Source organism: Ixodes scapularis, unplaced genomic scaffold (genome assembly GCF_016920785.2).
Source record: "Ixodes scapularis isolate PalLabHiFi unplaced genomic scaffold, ASM1692078v2 PGA_scaffold6__148_contigs__length_123643588, whole genome shotgun sequence".
NCBI classification, from domain to species: Eukaryota; Metazoa; Arthropoda; class Arachnida; order Ixodida; family Ixodidae; genus Ixodes; species Ixodes scapularis.
Genome location: NW_024609881.1, coordinates 117,136,733 through 117,151,926, shown reverse-complemented (window position 1 = coordinate 117,151,926; position 15,194 = coordinate 117,136,733). Strand labels below are relative to the sequence as shown.

Sequence of the window (15,194 nt, the reverse complement as noted above, 5' to 3'; positions counted from 1 at the left end):
ATTAAAGAAATTGGACAGCAATGCTTGAACCATCTTTCTCCGTCGTTGAGTGCCAAGGAGGCGACATTCTTAGCTAGGGGTGTTGCGATCCGGTCGAGGTTTGAGTTCGACCAGGTTCAATGTTTTCAAACTTTTTGTGAAGTGAAAAGTTCGACAAAGGTTCGACTCAGGCTCGACTGCTATGTGCATGCGTGACAGGCTGGCCAGTAGGCTCTGGATTGGATGGTGATGGCTAAGGGATAAATTAAGGGCAGCACTGATTGGTTAGTTCAGGTAATACAGTACAAAAAATTAAGTTAATGTCCTTAAAGATTAGAATTAATTTCTTTTAATTGCAACTGTTCATAAAATTATGATAAGCCTTTGCATAAAAAAAAAAAAATTCTCCACACCTAGACATGCTTGTATCAAGGTCTGGCCACACTGTCCACAAAGTCGAACCAGTCAAATCTGTTTAAAAGTTCGAAGGTTTGTCCTAGTCAAACCCTGAAAGTTCGACCTAAAAATCCGGTTCGACAAATGTTCGCGACACCCCTATTCATAGTCAACGCCTACTGCGAGTGAATTTGGCCAGCGGGAGTGAAAAAGTGCTGTAATCTTTTCTGTTCTTCCTATAGGTTGTTTTCATGTGACGTCAATTCGCCGTTTTGTTGTTAGTTTATTTTTTCAAACAAATTTACTAATATTAAGAATTACATCACAACCTGTTGAGGAGATGTCAGCGTGGTAAGACTTGTAATCTTCTGTGCTTTACGCATGTAAGGGGTCATGTAAATCCTTGCCCTCTGCACACTCTGAACAGCTCAAAACAACAAAATGGCGGACAAAATTATGTCAGTGAAAACTAGCCATTCTTTTCTTTTATATTCTCTTTCTTGTTTCAAAGGTGAGCTGTACAGTTTCTTCTTCCTTTTTGTTCTTCGCTCAAATCAATCACATCTGTTTATAGTTTCTTTTTCCTGGTCATATTAACTGTCACATAGGGCCCAGTTCTCTTGCTTTTTTTTCTTCTTTAAAAAAACTCCGTTGGGAGTCAGCACTCTTTCACTCTACTTGTTCTTTCTCTTCCTCCATGTTCTGTGTGCTGTTTTATCATGTCGAAGAACCAACTAGCTCAAATTACTACCTTACTTTTCTTATGAACCTAAAGCATCCCTGTTCAATAGTTTAGGCACTTGAACCACTGAACGCTGCAGACAAAAATGTATTTAGAAGTACTGTACGGAAGACTTCAGCAACTTCATATCTTGATTATGCGAGTAAATTCATAAGCATAATTAAAGTTGGTAAGCTGGTTGAAGATTTACATCGCAAGCAGTCAGATCAGGAAATCAGCTCGCAGCCGAAACACGGTCAGGGTCAGAGCTTATCAAATGCCGCCGCCACATATTAGGGAAAACTTCATTCCATATATGTATCACTCCTACCACACGCTTGACTAAGGTGTCGCACCGTTCATGACGCAACACCAACACTCCAGACGACTTGAGACAACATAGTGCTTTAATCCATGCAACCTCCTCGCAAAAACGGCGGCAACGGGAGGTCACTTTCATCATCGGCACCTGCGTGAAACAGAGTTTGGAAACAAAAGGTTTGAAAAGGCACACAGTGGCTTAAAAAGAAAATCACCAAAGACATTTTTGACTCAGGTTCCACAGCGTATACGAACAAAGCAGAAGCCACAAACAAAACAACACTATATCTTGAAGGCAAAAGGGAACCAACCTCGGCCCGAGAATTAGGTCGAAGGCTTCTTCTTCTGGCCCTCGTCTTCATCGTCGTCGTCGTCGTCCGCTTCATTCTCAGTCTCGAACGTGTTGTCCGGGATGTCGTACAGGCGAATGACGGGCTGTCAGACGGAACGACACGACGGCATTTAACTGGGATTCGCTACGAGACTAGCTGCTGTTAGGCAGACTCGTAACAACATAATTGACCCTTTACGCAGATATGGTTTACATGATCTAACATAGATTTTCTTTAATGTTCCTATTGTTAACCTAGACGTAGGGTCCGTCAGTTCTGGATAGAACATTTAGAAAACCTTAGAGGATGGCACAAATTTGTTTCGCTTTTCGTAATGAAGCTCGGCAAACAATTGGTCCCTATACTTCGAGGGTTCTATTTTTTTTTAACTAACAAATGAATCTCTACTTTGAAGCAGAAGCAGATTTTTGACGCATCTTATGATTAGACTTTCGGCTTTGGCTACCCTGCACGATTCTCTATATACTGCTACTGTGCGAATCCTCATTCTACCTCTAAAGAGTTCAGAAAAGGCGAGTTGACAGACCAAGCTTACGGCTTTCAAAGTACATCCACTTTAACCATACTTTAATAAATGTCTGTATACACATAAAACTACCCCCACAATGCTGTAATTTCGCAATCCGTAAATAAAAAGGATTTCACCATGAAATGAAGCGCTCAACATAGAACTTAACAGATATTTGGTTAGAAGCTTGGGCCAGCTGGTCATTCATATTTAATGAAACGCAGCGCAAAATACAAACACAGACCTCCCCATACGCATTCATGTTTCGCACCGTACGCCATCAAAGTAGTCGCTAGTCAACCCCGAAGAAGAAACCAAATCAGTTTCGAAACGTCGGAACCCAGAATCCTCAAGGTGCAATTGGTGATTATCCTTCATTTTCACAGCCTTTAATCACAAATGAATATTGCACACAGCGAGCCCTTCACAAAACAAGATGTAGCTGCTTTCGACTCTGTGCCTTAAAACCTCTCGGGATCTCGTTCGACGAGAGAAAACACTGGCTCTGTCCGTCGGGAATCTCTGGAATGCTTAACGTTTCCATAGGTCTCCTATTCTTCGTTGCAATCATTCTTTCTTTCTTGGCCTGAAAGACTGTTGACAATGTTACGAATGACCGTTTCCCACAGACAGTATGTACGTCTGATCTCGCCAACACCGCATACCTTTGCCCTAGTAAAATGCAGTTCCAGGGTCACCTCATTCTCTCGTCGTAAAAGATTGCAAGAACTCGGTGGTAAGCAAACGCAAGTGTGCGTTTGGGCCTGAACGCTTCTACGACGTCGTGGGGCGGAAATCGGAAGACCGCATCTGGAGACGCGGTCGGTTGGAGGTTCACTCCGGGCAATGTGTTGGCAGAATGCCCCATGGCCGTACCTTGTTTGGGTCCTTCATGATGAGGTACTTTCCCTCGGGGAGCTTCATGCAGTTGTCGATGATGCAGCGCAGGATGCCCCAGGCGTTGTCCATGTTCAGGTTGATCTGGTCCGCAAACTCCTTCGGCTTGAACTGCTGCGTGCCCAGGATGGCGTGCTTCGACGAGTCGCGCACGTGCAGACGGCTCACATACCTGCGGGGGATGGGGGGGCGACGCTCGTGTGAATGGACGGACGGCGGACATGCCCGTAAAGAAGGGTGGTGACTTGCGCCACCTACGATCCATCTCGCAAACTACTAGGCCGTGTTCCAAAATTTACTCGATCCTACTCCAGGGTAAGGGTTTTGTACCTTGGCATTCCAAAGCCTACCCTCGTCCAGCGTTTTTCAATTTGCGTTGTCACGTGACACTACCCGCCAGTGTAACTCGGATCCATTTGAGTACGATTTGGAACACAGCCCTAGTCACTCCAAGGGTGGATGGCAGATATGCTCATAAGGAAAGCTGGCAACTCGCACCACCTACAGTCAAGCTTGCAAGCCAGTGACTCTAAGAGTGGACATCCATGAAAAAAGCTGGTGACTCGTGCCACCTACAGTGAACCCTGAAGACCATGTTGTGGGTTTCCCGGGATGCTTGGGGCACATAGGTTTAGTTTGTGCCATAAGAAGGTCGCTGGTTTAGTTTGTGCCGTAAAAAGGCCACCTATCATTGTAATTTTGGGCTTTCTGGGATGCTAAGGGCATGCATGATTGCAATTTCAGGTGTTCTGGCGTGCTTAAGGCATGCACAAATGCAATAAAGGAAGCGCTCCGGCATCTACTCACCCGAACTTGATCTGGTCGGAGCCTGCCAGCAGGGCTTGGACGGTCCACTTGGCCAGCTTGCACGAGTTGTTCTTGAGCTCGTTGGCCAGCACGGCTCCCCGCTGGGTGTCCAGCTTCTGGCGCCAGTCAATGCCCCCGGAGAAGCGGGGGTCCCACTCGTTCAGGGCCTTCACGCTCACAAACTGAAGCTCCCCGTTCGGGCCCACCATGGCACCGTCGCGCTCACAGCGCACGATCAGCCCCACCCCGTCACCCAGGTCGAACTTGCGGTACCTGCGGCGACCACAGAGTGCTGCATCATCCTCATAGAATCTTTATATCAGTGGACGTTGCAGCTCCTTAATGCATTGGCATTAGAACGCTCGTTTGACGAAAACCCGGCGGTGCCCTTCGCTTGTTAACGCCAGCGAGAGACAGCGACACATGTGACACTCCCATTGGTTCAAAGTGCCGACGTCAGCACGCGTGAACCTCTCCCTCTCTCCCCAGCGCTGGCAAACTGACAGACACCGCTGGGTTTTTGTCAAAACAACCGTTTTCGTTAAAGGAGCGTCGCATAGCTGGCGCAGAGCCGAGAGCAGGAGGTACTGCGGCATGGTGGAACGCAGGCGTGCTCATTAGCCACTCTGCCATCGCCGGTTGTTCTTCACTCCGGGTTTCCGTATAGAGGTGCGTGGGCTGTGATGTGTGTGTGTAGTTAAAATATTGAATGCGGTTCCTTTTACGAGTGGTACGGATGCGGTTCTTTCTACAAGCAATATGGATGACCGTATCCAAGGGTGTCGATATACTCTGACAGGCAGAGCACAGAGAAGGGGGCGAAAACAATTACAGGAAGATCCATTTGTGGATTCTTATGGAATGTGTTAGCATGACCCTTGGGACACGTCGCACAGTCGCCGGTCACTTGTGCTATTCTTTTTCCGTTGCAGCTGTACCTTATTTAGGCACTTTAAAACTCCTCTTGCTCTTTAACTTTAGTTTTTTTTCCTTTGAATCATGGTGAAATAAATGAGTCTAATCTGGTCACGACTGCCCATAATTACATTACTACTAAACGCCTCGTTCACGACGTGGCATGACGTCTCACCTGTAGGCGACCGAGGCAACTTCACCTTCCTCGTCCTCCTGGATGAAGGGGTTGGGGTTCTCGAAGCTGTGCTTCTCTTCTCCCTGCGGCAGTCGCACGACAGCCTTGTCAGAGAGGCCCGACCTTGCTCGTAAGCAACCCCGTCATCTCAACTACGAAGCACTCTTTTAAGGCAGAGCTTCCCAAACTTTGTGGGCTCGAGGAATGCTTATCTGCTTTGAGTGACGGCCAAGAAGTGACGTCGCTGCAGTACGGAGCGCAACACGGGTAGCACGAACGTGCATTAAAAGTCATCATACTTGTCTCGACAGCTGACGAGTAAGCCGCAGTGTTTAAAAATGTGCTCGTATAAATAAAAACCCTGCAATGTAAAACTTGATGTCTAACAATGAACCACACGAGGAAAAAGAGGGAACATCACGCTTGTGATATCTGCGTTACATTGCGTTCACAACACCTACAATACAACAAAGACAGTTCGATACGAAGCATTCTTTCACAAAAAATGTGCGTGCGATGTTGCAGGGGCATTGTTGCAATCGCACGTGCGTTCCACTCACCATCTTGAGGACTTGCTGGGAGAAGTTGTGGTTGATGAAGGTGGCTTCCAGGGCAAGATTGCGGGGTGCGTTGATCGAGTTGCCTTCCTCGTGCGGCGGCTCGGAGGCAGTCTCGTTCACCGTCAGCAGGTCTGCGCATCACCACGCGCTCGTCACCACCCCTCACCACCAAAGGAATTACGCGGGGCGGTCGCGCGGATTGGCGCACATTTTAGAATCAAGCCACCTCTAGATCATGCTCAAAAACCCTAGTAAGCTGTAATCCCCCTTTTGCATCGTTAGCCAACCATCAGTCTATTGAATCACCGCAGTCAATTAGCAGCCGAACTATCGACTTAAACGTTACGACGAGAACGATCACATTGTTCTTTCTGACACTGCCCAATTGGTAATCTTAAGAACAAGGGGTGTATGTACACAGCCGCTCAGTAAACTTTCTGAACACACTGCAAAGAATGTGGATTGCAGGCCTTGCAGGGCAGTAGATTCTCAAGAAGTTCTAGGGCATATATCATCTTCTATATCTGTGAGACAAAGGAATTGATCATTGGTAACCCACCATTAAATTTTTTTTTTTCCCATTTTTCTTTAAAATGAAAGAAACAAGCCTGATAAATAACTGCGAAGAATAGCAATCCTGCTTTGGGTCAGAAATAAGAAATGAGTCAAACTCACCAAATTCAGAATCGTCCCTCTTGTCGAAGAACAACTTGTCGTTGACGCGCTGTAAGACACGCACAAGAAAAAGACGGACCAAACTTTATATCTTCGAAATCCACCACACTTCATTGAACTTTGTAAACAATGATGTTTTCCACAACACTGAATCTCCAGCCTCCACATAGCAAGTATCATGATCTTTACTTTGTGAATATGAAAATGAGAGATTGCTTGAAGTGCACTTAAGACTCGGGAACCAAGCAACTGCCATACGGAAATGTCCCCATCAACAAATTACTTTCCTTCTGCACTTTATCAAGCAACTTTTGTGTGAAAATCTTATCGGCTCCAACCCCGATAAAAGGTTACAACTTTTCCAACAGTGCAAACACAAGTTATTCGGAACAAGCAAGGTTGACCCTGCTCCAAAAAACAGAGTACTTCTCAATTTTTTTTTTTTTTCGTTCTTTGATTAAGGTATTTTGTTTAATGTTGTTCATTTTTCTGCATGCTTTCTGCATGCCTGGAGCAAATTTTGTTTAAAATTGATTTTGTTCACCAGAAATGCATCTACAGAGATATGAAATGTGTACTTTGATCACACAATATTCCATATGGGCCAACAGCATTTAGAATAAATAAATAAACATGCTTACACTGCTAGATTCTATGTAAGGGCTGCATCCTCTGATTAATGATGAATGTATGTACATTAAATTCAATTATTACGTGCCAACAGGTCATCCCCTAGCAATATCTACGATCTCATTACATTGCGGCAGTGTTGGCCTTCATACTGCTTTGCACAAATTTAACAACCTGGATTGAACAAACAGGCAAGGGCAGACGAAGAAAGAAAACCTACCTGAACCACAATGTCCCAGGAGTAGACGGAGCGTCCCGCACACATGAGGCAAGCCACAATCGCGTCCGTGGCAAAGATCTTGTTGGTTTGACCTTCCGTCTTGGCCAGCTGCGAGCATAAAGAAGGAAAGAAAAACCTTTTGAAAAGAAAGCTCGCAATCCTTTACCAGGGTGACAATCTAAAATACATGGAGTAGACTTATGTGCATAATGTAAACATGCACAAATGACATAGCAGCTCCTGCATTGCCACGCTCGAATACAGGCCAGAAAAAACAACAACAACAAGAGAAACAAATATAGTTTGTAAGAATATGTGCCCCAGAATACTTTTTGGAATACCAAATAAACTGTAACAAAAATATTTGGACTCTTATCGACTCAATTCCACTCACTTAGCACCTATTATGAAATGAAATTAGCATTTTCCTTATTATTACTTTATTTGTTAAGAGAAGCAAAGAAAATGTGCTATTTACCCCCCCCCCTTCCCAACCACACACAAACACAATGTGCAATATATAACTCTTTTATCTCTTTTTCCAGACCACCAAGAAGCTGAAAGTCTGCTTAGTGAAAGTTCCAGGTGAAATAAAGAAAAAAAGGATGTCAAACATATGTTTTTTTTATTTACGGGTCTATTGCCTAGTTAAGTCCCAACTAAGTACCCTTTGGCCGATAAAGTTGCAGCCTCCAGACAGTTTAGCTAGACAATTCAGGCAGTGGCCAGCAAGGATCACTATGTGTCCAGGGGTTGACAGTTTCAACTTGCGTGAATGAGTACTTAGGTCTGAAAAGCCACGCATTCTTTTAAATATACGACTTTTCTTCGTGTTTTCGGCTGGCCCCACTACACACCGACGCAATTCCGCAATGTCATGCCACCGCGGTGGCGCTGACGTCGGCACGGCACGTGCACGGACGCTTCACCTTGCACGAGTACGACCAAACGTAGGCGCGTTGGTAAGAAGTGAGTCGGCGTATGGATTCCCTGGTCGGTAAGGTCACTGCCTTCGAAAGGTCCGACCCGCAAGGACTGCAAAGTGTGCGAGGCTCGTCTGTTTCAACGAGTGGATGCGACTGGCACCCTTAAAGAGGCTGACCTGTCGGATGATGGGGTCGTCGGTGGTGGTGACCTTGTGGAAGATTCGATTGACGCGCTGGAGGGGCTTCTCGTTCTTGCACGTCACCAGGTTGTACGCCTTGTCGTAGAACTCCACCGCACCGCATTGGTACCTGTCGGGACAAATGGAAGAGGAGCGGGCACCGCGGTTTTGAGACGCACGGCCAACCGCGTCGTTGTGAGAAAGACGGCGTTTCGTCTTCCGCGACCGCAGCCAGTTCCCTCCCTATTTCCGTCGGCTGCAACTGCAACATGAACGCTCGCCGGAAGCGAGAAATTTGAAACGCGCAAATACAAAAAATCTTGCCTCCTTGGAAACTATAAGGCGTAGCTTCTTACAATACACCTTCAATACTTCCAGAAGGCAGTTGCTACGTTTCCTTCAAACGCAAAAGTGCTACCTAACAACGCGAAACACAACGAGGAGGCTGACAACGGCACTAGATTACCCAGAAGGGTGAGATTAGCCGATGACAACACCCAAGAATGAGCCCCGAAGCGTGATCGTAATAGAATGTTCATTATCCTCCCGCCTCAACCTCGACGGCTGTGGAGGGACGCCAGGATGCTCAAGACTCGCCAGGCCTTGTGCTTGTCGCGTTTTCCGACCACAGTACCTCGGCATCTGCCTTGGGCAGGCTTCTACTGCACCCGATTACAAATCTTAAAAATTTACACTAGCTCGATCTTGCTGACAAAGACCTGGGAGCACGGAGTGAGTTGCCAGTGGGCTGGGCACTTGCTAGATGTGTGTGATGTCACATTGTGTTACGTCACATGACATCATAGTGTCACATATCATGAAGTCACAATGTCATGTGACGTAACATATCATAATGCCAAATTTCATGAGATGTCACAGCATCACATATCATGATGTCACATTGACACATGATATAATGTCACAATGTCACACGACGTCACATAATATTGTAATGTACCAATGTCACATGACATCACCGTGTCACATGATATTATAACGCCAAGGTGTAACATAAATGTCATGACGTCACATCGGCACAGAATATGTCACAATGTCATGTGACATCACATGTTATCATTACGTCCCAATGTCATATTATGATGTCACGGTGTTGCATGATATCATGACATCACAATGTCATGCAACGTCACGACGTCGCATAATATGACATCACAGCGTTATCTGGCACAGTTGTGTTAAGCAACAGCACGACATCACAGTCCTCTGTGACGGTTGTTTGCGACTGCTTTCTTTTAAAATTATAAACACACATTCTGCGTTGGAAGAAGGCAGAGAAAGTGAACATACACATCCTTGCCCTCTCCCACCCCTGGCAGGGAGAGCTTGAAGAGGCGGGGGAAGTCCATTTCCTCCAGGACCTTCCAGGTGGGGCGCACGTTCACCGAGGCCTCTCGGTGCTTCACGGGCACCTGACCCTTGTTGTCAAACTTCTGACGCATCTGCTTCTGCCACTTGCGAACCTGCTGCATCCGCTCCCTGTAACACGAATGCCGCCAAGGATTGGCCTCGGTGACGCAACAAAGCAACGCGGACATATCTATCGGTACCGCGCTTGAGAAACGGGCGTCTCGTTTTAGGATGGGGAAGGAATGCCGAACTCCCCAAACACATTCATTTTCTTCGGATGCCTGGACAGAATACGTAAGAAACAACCCCCCCCCCCCCCCCCCTCCCCTCCCCCCCCAAAAAAGAAAGATATATTTTCACAAAATTTACATATTGAGGTTTTACGTGATAGCCAAGAAAAACGGGGACAATAAGTGAGAGAAAACACAGAGCAGACTGCAAGCCCCGTACTGTGTTGCCTCTCACTTTTTGGTATAAATCCTCAGTATGAATCAGACCCAACTTGCAGTCTTAATGCAATATTTACGCTGCAAGGCTCATTGCGAGTAGGAAGTGACTCGGAAAGCTGTGCTTCAATTTTGGGGTCGATGTCTCGAAACAGAAGCACAATAAAATATTAAGTTCAAAATATTTTTTGTGGGAGGGAAGTTTAATTTTGGGCGTACTCTGCGTCCTACACGGACATCTCGAAAAATGATTTTTAGGCAGTTCAGAGCTCATTCATAGACACCATGAAACGAAAACTGTTTTTTGGGAACTAGATCACTCTTCTTTTATGCATGCAATAAGCTCAGCAAAACTTCAATATTATGATCGGATGGATCACCCGTTGCCACCAGATAATGTTTTCCCTGGTTTAAAGGGGCCCTGCAATCATATTTAAGCGTCCACCTTTTTTTGCGGTTTCCACGTCTCTTGGCGTTCGGGCAAGCCAGCGGGCACAGAGAGAGCAACTAAATATCACTGCATCATATTTTAACCGGACGACGCGGAAACCTCCTCCGCCGACAAGGGCGACCCGCGGTACCGAAAGCGCGCGAAATGTGACGTTTTAGGTCCTGGGCTTACTACTGGTCAGAGCCGCTAAAAGCTTCTTTTTAGTCGAAATACAAAATATAAGTGGCGCGAACCGTTTCAATTATCCATAAAGGTAGTTTTCGTTCAGTATTTTAGATCAGAAAAGAAACAAATGCAGTTTATAAAGTACGGGAACAAGAAAATGACCCGTCGACATACCCACCACCAAGCGGTGGAAAAAGCGGCGCATATTAGAAAGGGGTAGTGGGATCAGGCGCCGACACGGAAAGGTCCCGGATGTACGCGGCGCCGCTGCGGTCGTTTACGGACTGGAGGATCTCACCGGCTCCGAGCGTTCCGAAGGCCTTCAGCGAGCAGCTTCGTCTTGCGGTTTGGCCTTTTCGCGGTATGGCGGCGCGAAGTGGCTCCCATTCTGAACTAATCTTTACCCCGTGTTTTGTGCCGTTTGTGGCCAATGAAGTGTCATGCCGAATTAGTCTTTAATCGCGCAGCAAATGCAACGAGAGCCGCTCTGGCTGCCCGCTGTATACAATCCATCCAGAACACGCTTTAGTGGCGCCCTCTCGCGCCGTCGACACGGAGTGCAGCCGGCCGTGAGCGCTCGCTGTGCTCACTATCCCTCCTCTAGTTCACGGCCACTCAAGCAACCAAGGACGTCATGAGGGAGGTTATTTTTTGCTTGTTTTTGTAATTTTAATTTGCCTATAACTTTTAAAATAAAGCGAAATTCGAGAAAAGAAAAGTTTCATTAAATTACTACGGTCAGTGCGCTCAGGTTTGGTGCAAATTAAAAGCCAGTAAAAAGTGCTTGCAGGGCCCCTTTAAACAAATCAAGAAAAAAAAAAGGGGAGATTTATAACTGCATTTTTCCACAGAAACCAGCATGACTAAACAAAGACGCTATGAACCCCCCAAACCAATCCAGTGCTGTGAAGGCAACATGTCGCTGCGCACCTCCTATAGGCCATGGGACGCTGACATGGCATCGGACTAACTCCAATGGCTCATAGTGTCCGCAGCAGGCTACCGGAAGATGAAATGAAGCCAAAGTGATAAAGCCATTTCTAAGACAAACGGGTTCTAAATGTGGCTGCCTTCCCCAGTGCTGCAGTAAACCCCACGCCCCCGACACTTTCGGCTTTAAACGACGCACAAACTCCCAGAAAAGGAGCTTCTGCAGCTATGGAGGCACAATTTCTATTGCCCATTGTAGAACAGATATTTGGAGCACTGGACCTCAAGAGTTGTACGCCATACAGTTGCTTCGGCTGAAAGGAGAAGGAAAAGAAAGCGCCGACTCACCGCTCCCTGCCCTTGGCAGACTTGGAGAGAACCTGAAGCTGCTGCTGCTGAACCATCTTCTGTCGCTCACGGCTCCGCATGTTACGTTGCTGCGGGACAGTGACGACAAAAAGTGCCGCATCAGTTCCTCACCCTAACCTCTAATACACATAACTCTCCTCCCCCTATATTATAGTAACGAAAAAAAAAAAAAATTACTTTTGCATTTATGAGTTATTTTAGAGTAATGAGGTTCAAGACCCGCTTTAATGAGACCAGAAGATCTCGCACACCATTCTATTGTTTACAATCTCGCAGCCCAGCGTGCATTCTTCGCAGCTCAGCATGAGCATGTTCGTCACTTGAGTGAAAGCGATCAAAGCACAAGCCATCCGCACAAACAATGAAAACGGTGCCAGCCACAAGCCCTTCCCTGGAATGGTCTACATGTGATCTTGGGAAACCCCCCAGCTTCTTTCCGGAATGGCCAAGATCGCCAACTAATGTCCTGTCAAGAGAAGACTTCGCAAGCTTGCATGTTTTAATGAAAATACTACCCACACCAAAAAGAAAAAAAACGTGGGTGTGTTGGACTCAGAGTCGCACCCTAAGGCACGGCTCGGCCATGCTGAAGTTGCGATTAAACTGGTGGGACGCTTAGAGAGAGGGACGATCGAAAGAATTTGGGAGCTCGCAATACCTCTGGGGGCACCTCGAAACCATCCAATTCGGGCAAAGTCTCAGTCCTGCTTCATGCACCATTAAAAGCTGCAGGGAGCGAGCGCGACTTCCTAAGCTCAATTGACACCCATTGTTGCCTCAGTAACCGACAGCCTAAGAAATGCGGGGCGTGGCTTGTTATGTTGAAGCTTCGCGATTCGTCCTTGGGTGTTCTCAGAGGCTGCTGCCGCAATTTTATTGGCTGCGGAGTGACGACAAGCTGCTTAGGGCTTGACGGCGACTATAGAAGGTTTGTGACCGCCGCCGTCTGCTACACCGTACCTGGTTCATGCGGAAGCGGCCGCGCTGGTGCAGTGGCTTGTGCATCCTTGCAGTGTCCACCAGCTGGAAGGTGCTCTCATCCTCCTCGTGATAGTAAGCGTACTGGGTGCCGGACCCGAACTGGGAGCTGTACTTATCTGTTCAGAACGGGAGGCAGAAGATTGGGGGAAGGTCAAGGACTCTGTGAGTAAGGTTGTCGACAGCATGGTAGCAACGCCAACACAACCCAAGAGTGCGTGGCGGCTGCCAGTCCGACACTTTCATGGCGGCGAGTTAGTTCAGTACGTTGCAGGACGGTATCTGGTCGTCTGACAACAAGAGCAATAGATGGGCGGTGATCGTGCTTGGCAGTTTCAATCTTTCTTGCTGTTTTGGCTAGATTAAGCTTTCCACAATCCAACTTATTCCGATCCAGTGGCTCATTTCGTGGGTTTGTACAAGCGACAAGGTCAGGGCAAACATATCAAATCTTGAAAAATGTCGACGAAACTCGGAAAGATGCCAGCGGCCATTAAAATGAAGCAGCTTTAAAAACAGAAAACTAGCTATTACTTTTTTTGAGGGACACTGGTGTGCAAAGTAGGTTGAGGGACATTGGTCAGCTTGTTTACATTAATAACAAAGAGCCAATCAAATAAAATATTCTACTGGCAGGGAGAACAAACTACATACACCAGCAAAGAATCCAAGCCGAGCTGCGTTTTGTACGCAATGAGCAGGAATGCAGTGAATGGAACGAATGCAGCCACCGTACATAGGAACTTCTTGAAGTTCCTGAACCTTGTTGAACAGAGGATCAAACAGGCCTTCGGTTGAATAGCTCCAGATTTATAAACATTCTAGTTTCCTTAAAAGTTCATACCGAACTGTGCTATTGGTTTGAGTCAAGGCGACCCAATTCACTGCACTATCGAGGTAGACGCAGGAAACCGACACAGATGCAGCCATACCTTGACAAACCAGACGCGAGAAGTATAGCAGAAACTTAACTAATTCGGAGACACATTAAACAGACCATAATGATTTAAATCCTGGGACAAGTATAAATAAAATAACACACAAAAGAGTGTTTATCAGCTCGCCTGCACATTTTCACCCCTTCCAAGTTTTGACGTTTCATTCTCACGGTACACTACGGCAGTGATCATCAAAACACTCACTCGCAGCTCGTCGGTCCTGATAGGTGGTGCCGGTCCAGTCGGCGACCTGCAAATCCGGGTTTAAAGCTCTCATTAAGGTCATTGTTCAGAGACACAACCGCGATCGCGGACTGACGTGGGATTTTCACTAGGCCTAGCAGCTCACCTTGCCGAGTCTGTCGCTCTTGGCGAACGGCTGGTACGGCATGTCCTGGTACTGCGGAGGAATGGTGCAGGGACCCCATCCCGTCGGGTTGTCCTGAATCGCCGGTAATACGAACCGGGCGGTCATCCTAGGGCCTTAATTTGCGCACAACTCGAGCTGCGAGACCATATGCCGCCGGTGCTGCGAAGAGGAAAGCCGGATCCGGATTGACCGGATTCCGGATAGTTTAGTGGATTGGAATTTGGCAGCAAGCAAGAAGCTTAGCCGGATGTCACAGGTGCCAAGGGTAGAAGCGAAACCGAAACTTCCCTGCCGAGCGCAAATGAGCGGTCGTGTTCAGCAATCATCAGCCAGTGTTCGCCCTAACTTTTGTCCAAATAATCTGTAAGTAGTGAGATTAGATTGGCAGAATGACCAATCCAGGAAGTAATGCGGATTCTTGGGCGAGTTGGTACTGAAACTTTGAGAACATGATAGCGTTTCAACACAGGGACGAGAGTAAAAACGAGAGAACACAATGCACTAACTTCAACTGAAAAGCAAGACACCAATGCTCGCAAGAACTGCGTCTCCTTTTCGCCCAAATCGATCGACGCCACGCTCAATCCCCGTAATTTTTATTTTTTTATTTTTTATTATTAGGTTTGTCTCTATGATTTCCTTTACCGTCTTATCTCTATGTTTTCTAATAAGTGCACATATTAAATTCAGGTTTGCACACACAGTCATGACAGTGCATTGACAAATGACCTGACGCTGTCGCCTCACTTTTTGGTAGTGTTCGCGCAATATTTCATTTAGACATCTTCCCGGCTGTCCCACGTACTTTCTGCCGCAAGGTCAGCGAGATCTGATAGACAACTCCTCTGTTCATTCAACAGACGGGCTGCGGCGATTTTTCACGCAGCCAACCGGTGGTTTGCGGTAGGGGTCCGTGA

General features: G+C 46.8%; 1 protein-coding gene across 1 annotated transcript; it reads right to left on the bottom strand.

The window, feature by feature from the left end:
• Positions 1-1,485: 1,485 nt before the first annotated feature.
• LOC8033430 (eukaryotic translation initiation factor 3 subunit D) lies at positions 1,486-14,488 on the bottom strand. Its single transcript, XM_029969726.4, has 14 exons — positions 14,257-14,488; positions 14,112-14,157; positions 12,952-13,088; positions 11,971-12,059; positions 9,571-9,759; positions 8,260-8,392; positions 7,158-7,265; positions 6,308-6,356; positions 5,633-5,763; positions 5,073-5,155; positions 3,983-4,255; positions 3,155-3,347; positions 1,729-1,852; positions 1,486-1,565 (listed from the first exon to the last, which is right to left on the bottom strand). Exons 1-13 carry the CDS (start codon positions 14,380-14,382, stop codon positions 1,742-1,744), a joined length of 1,668 nt encoding a protein of 555 aa, XP_029825586.1. The 5' UTR covers positions 14,383-14,488; the 3' UTR covers positions 1,486-1,565; positions 1,729-1,741.
• Positions 14,489-15,194: the final 706 nt, after the last annotated feature.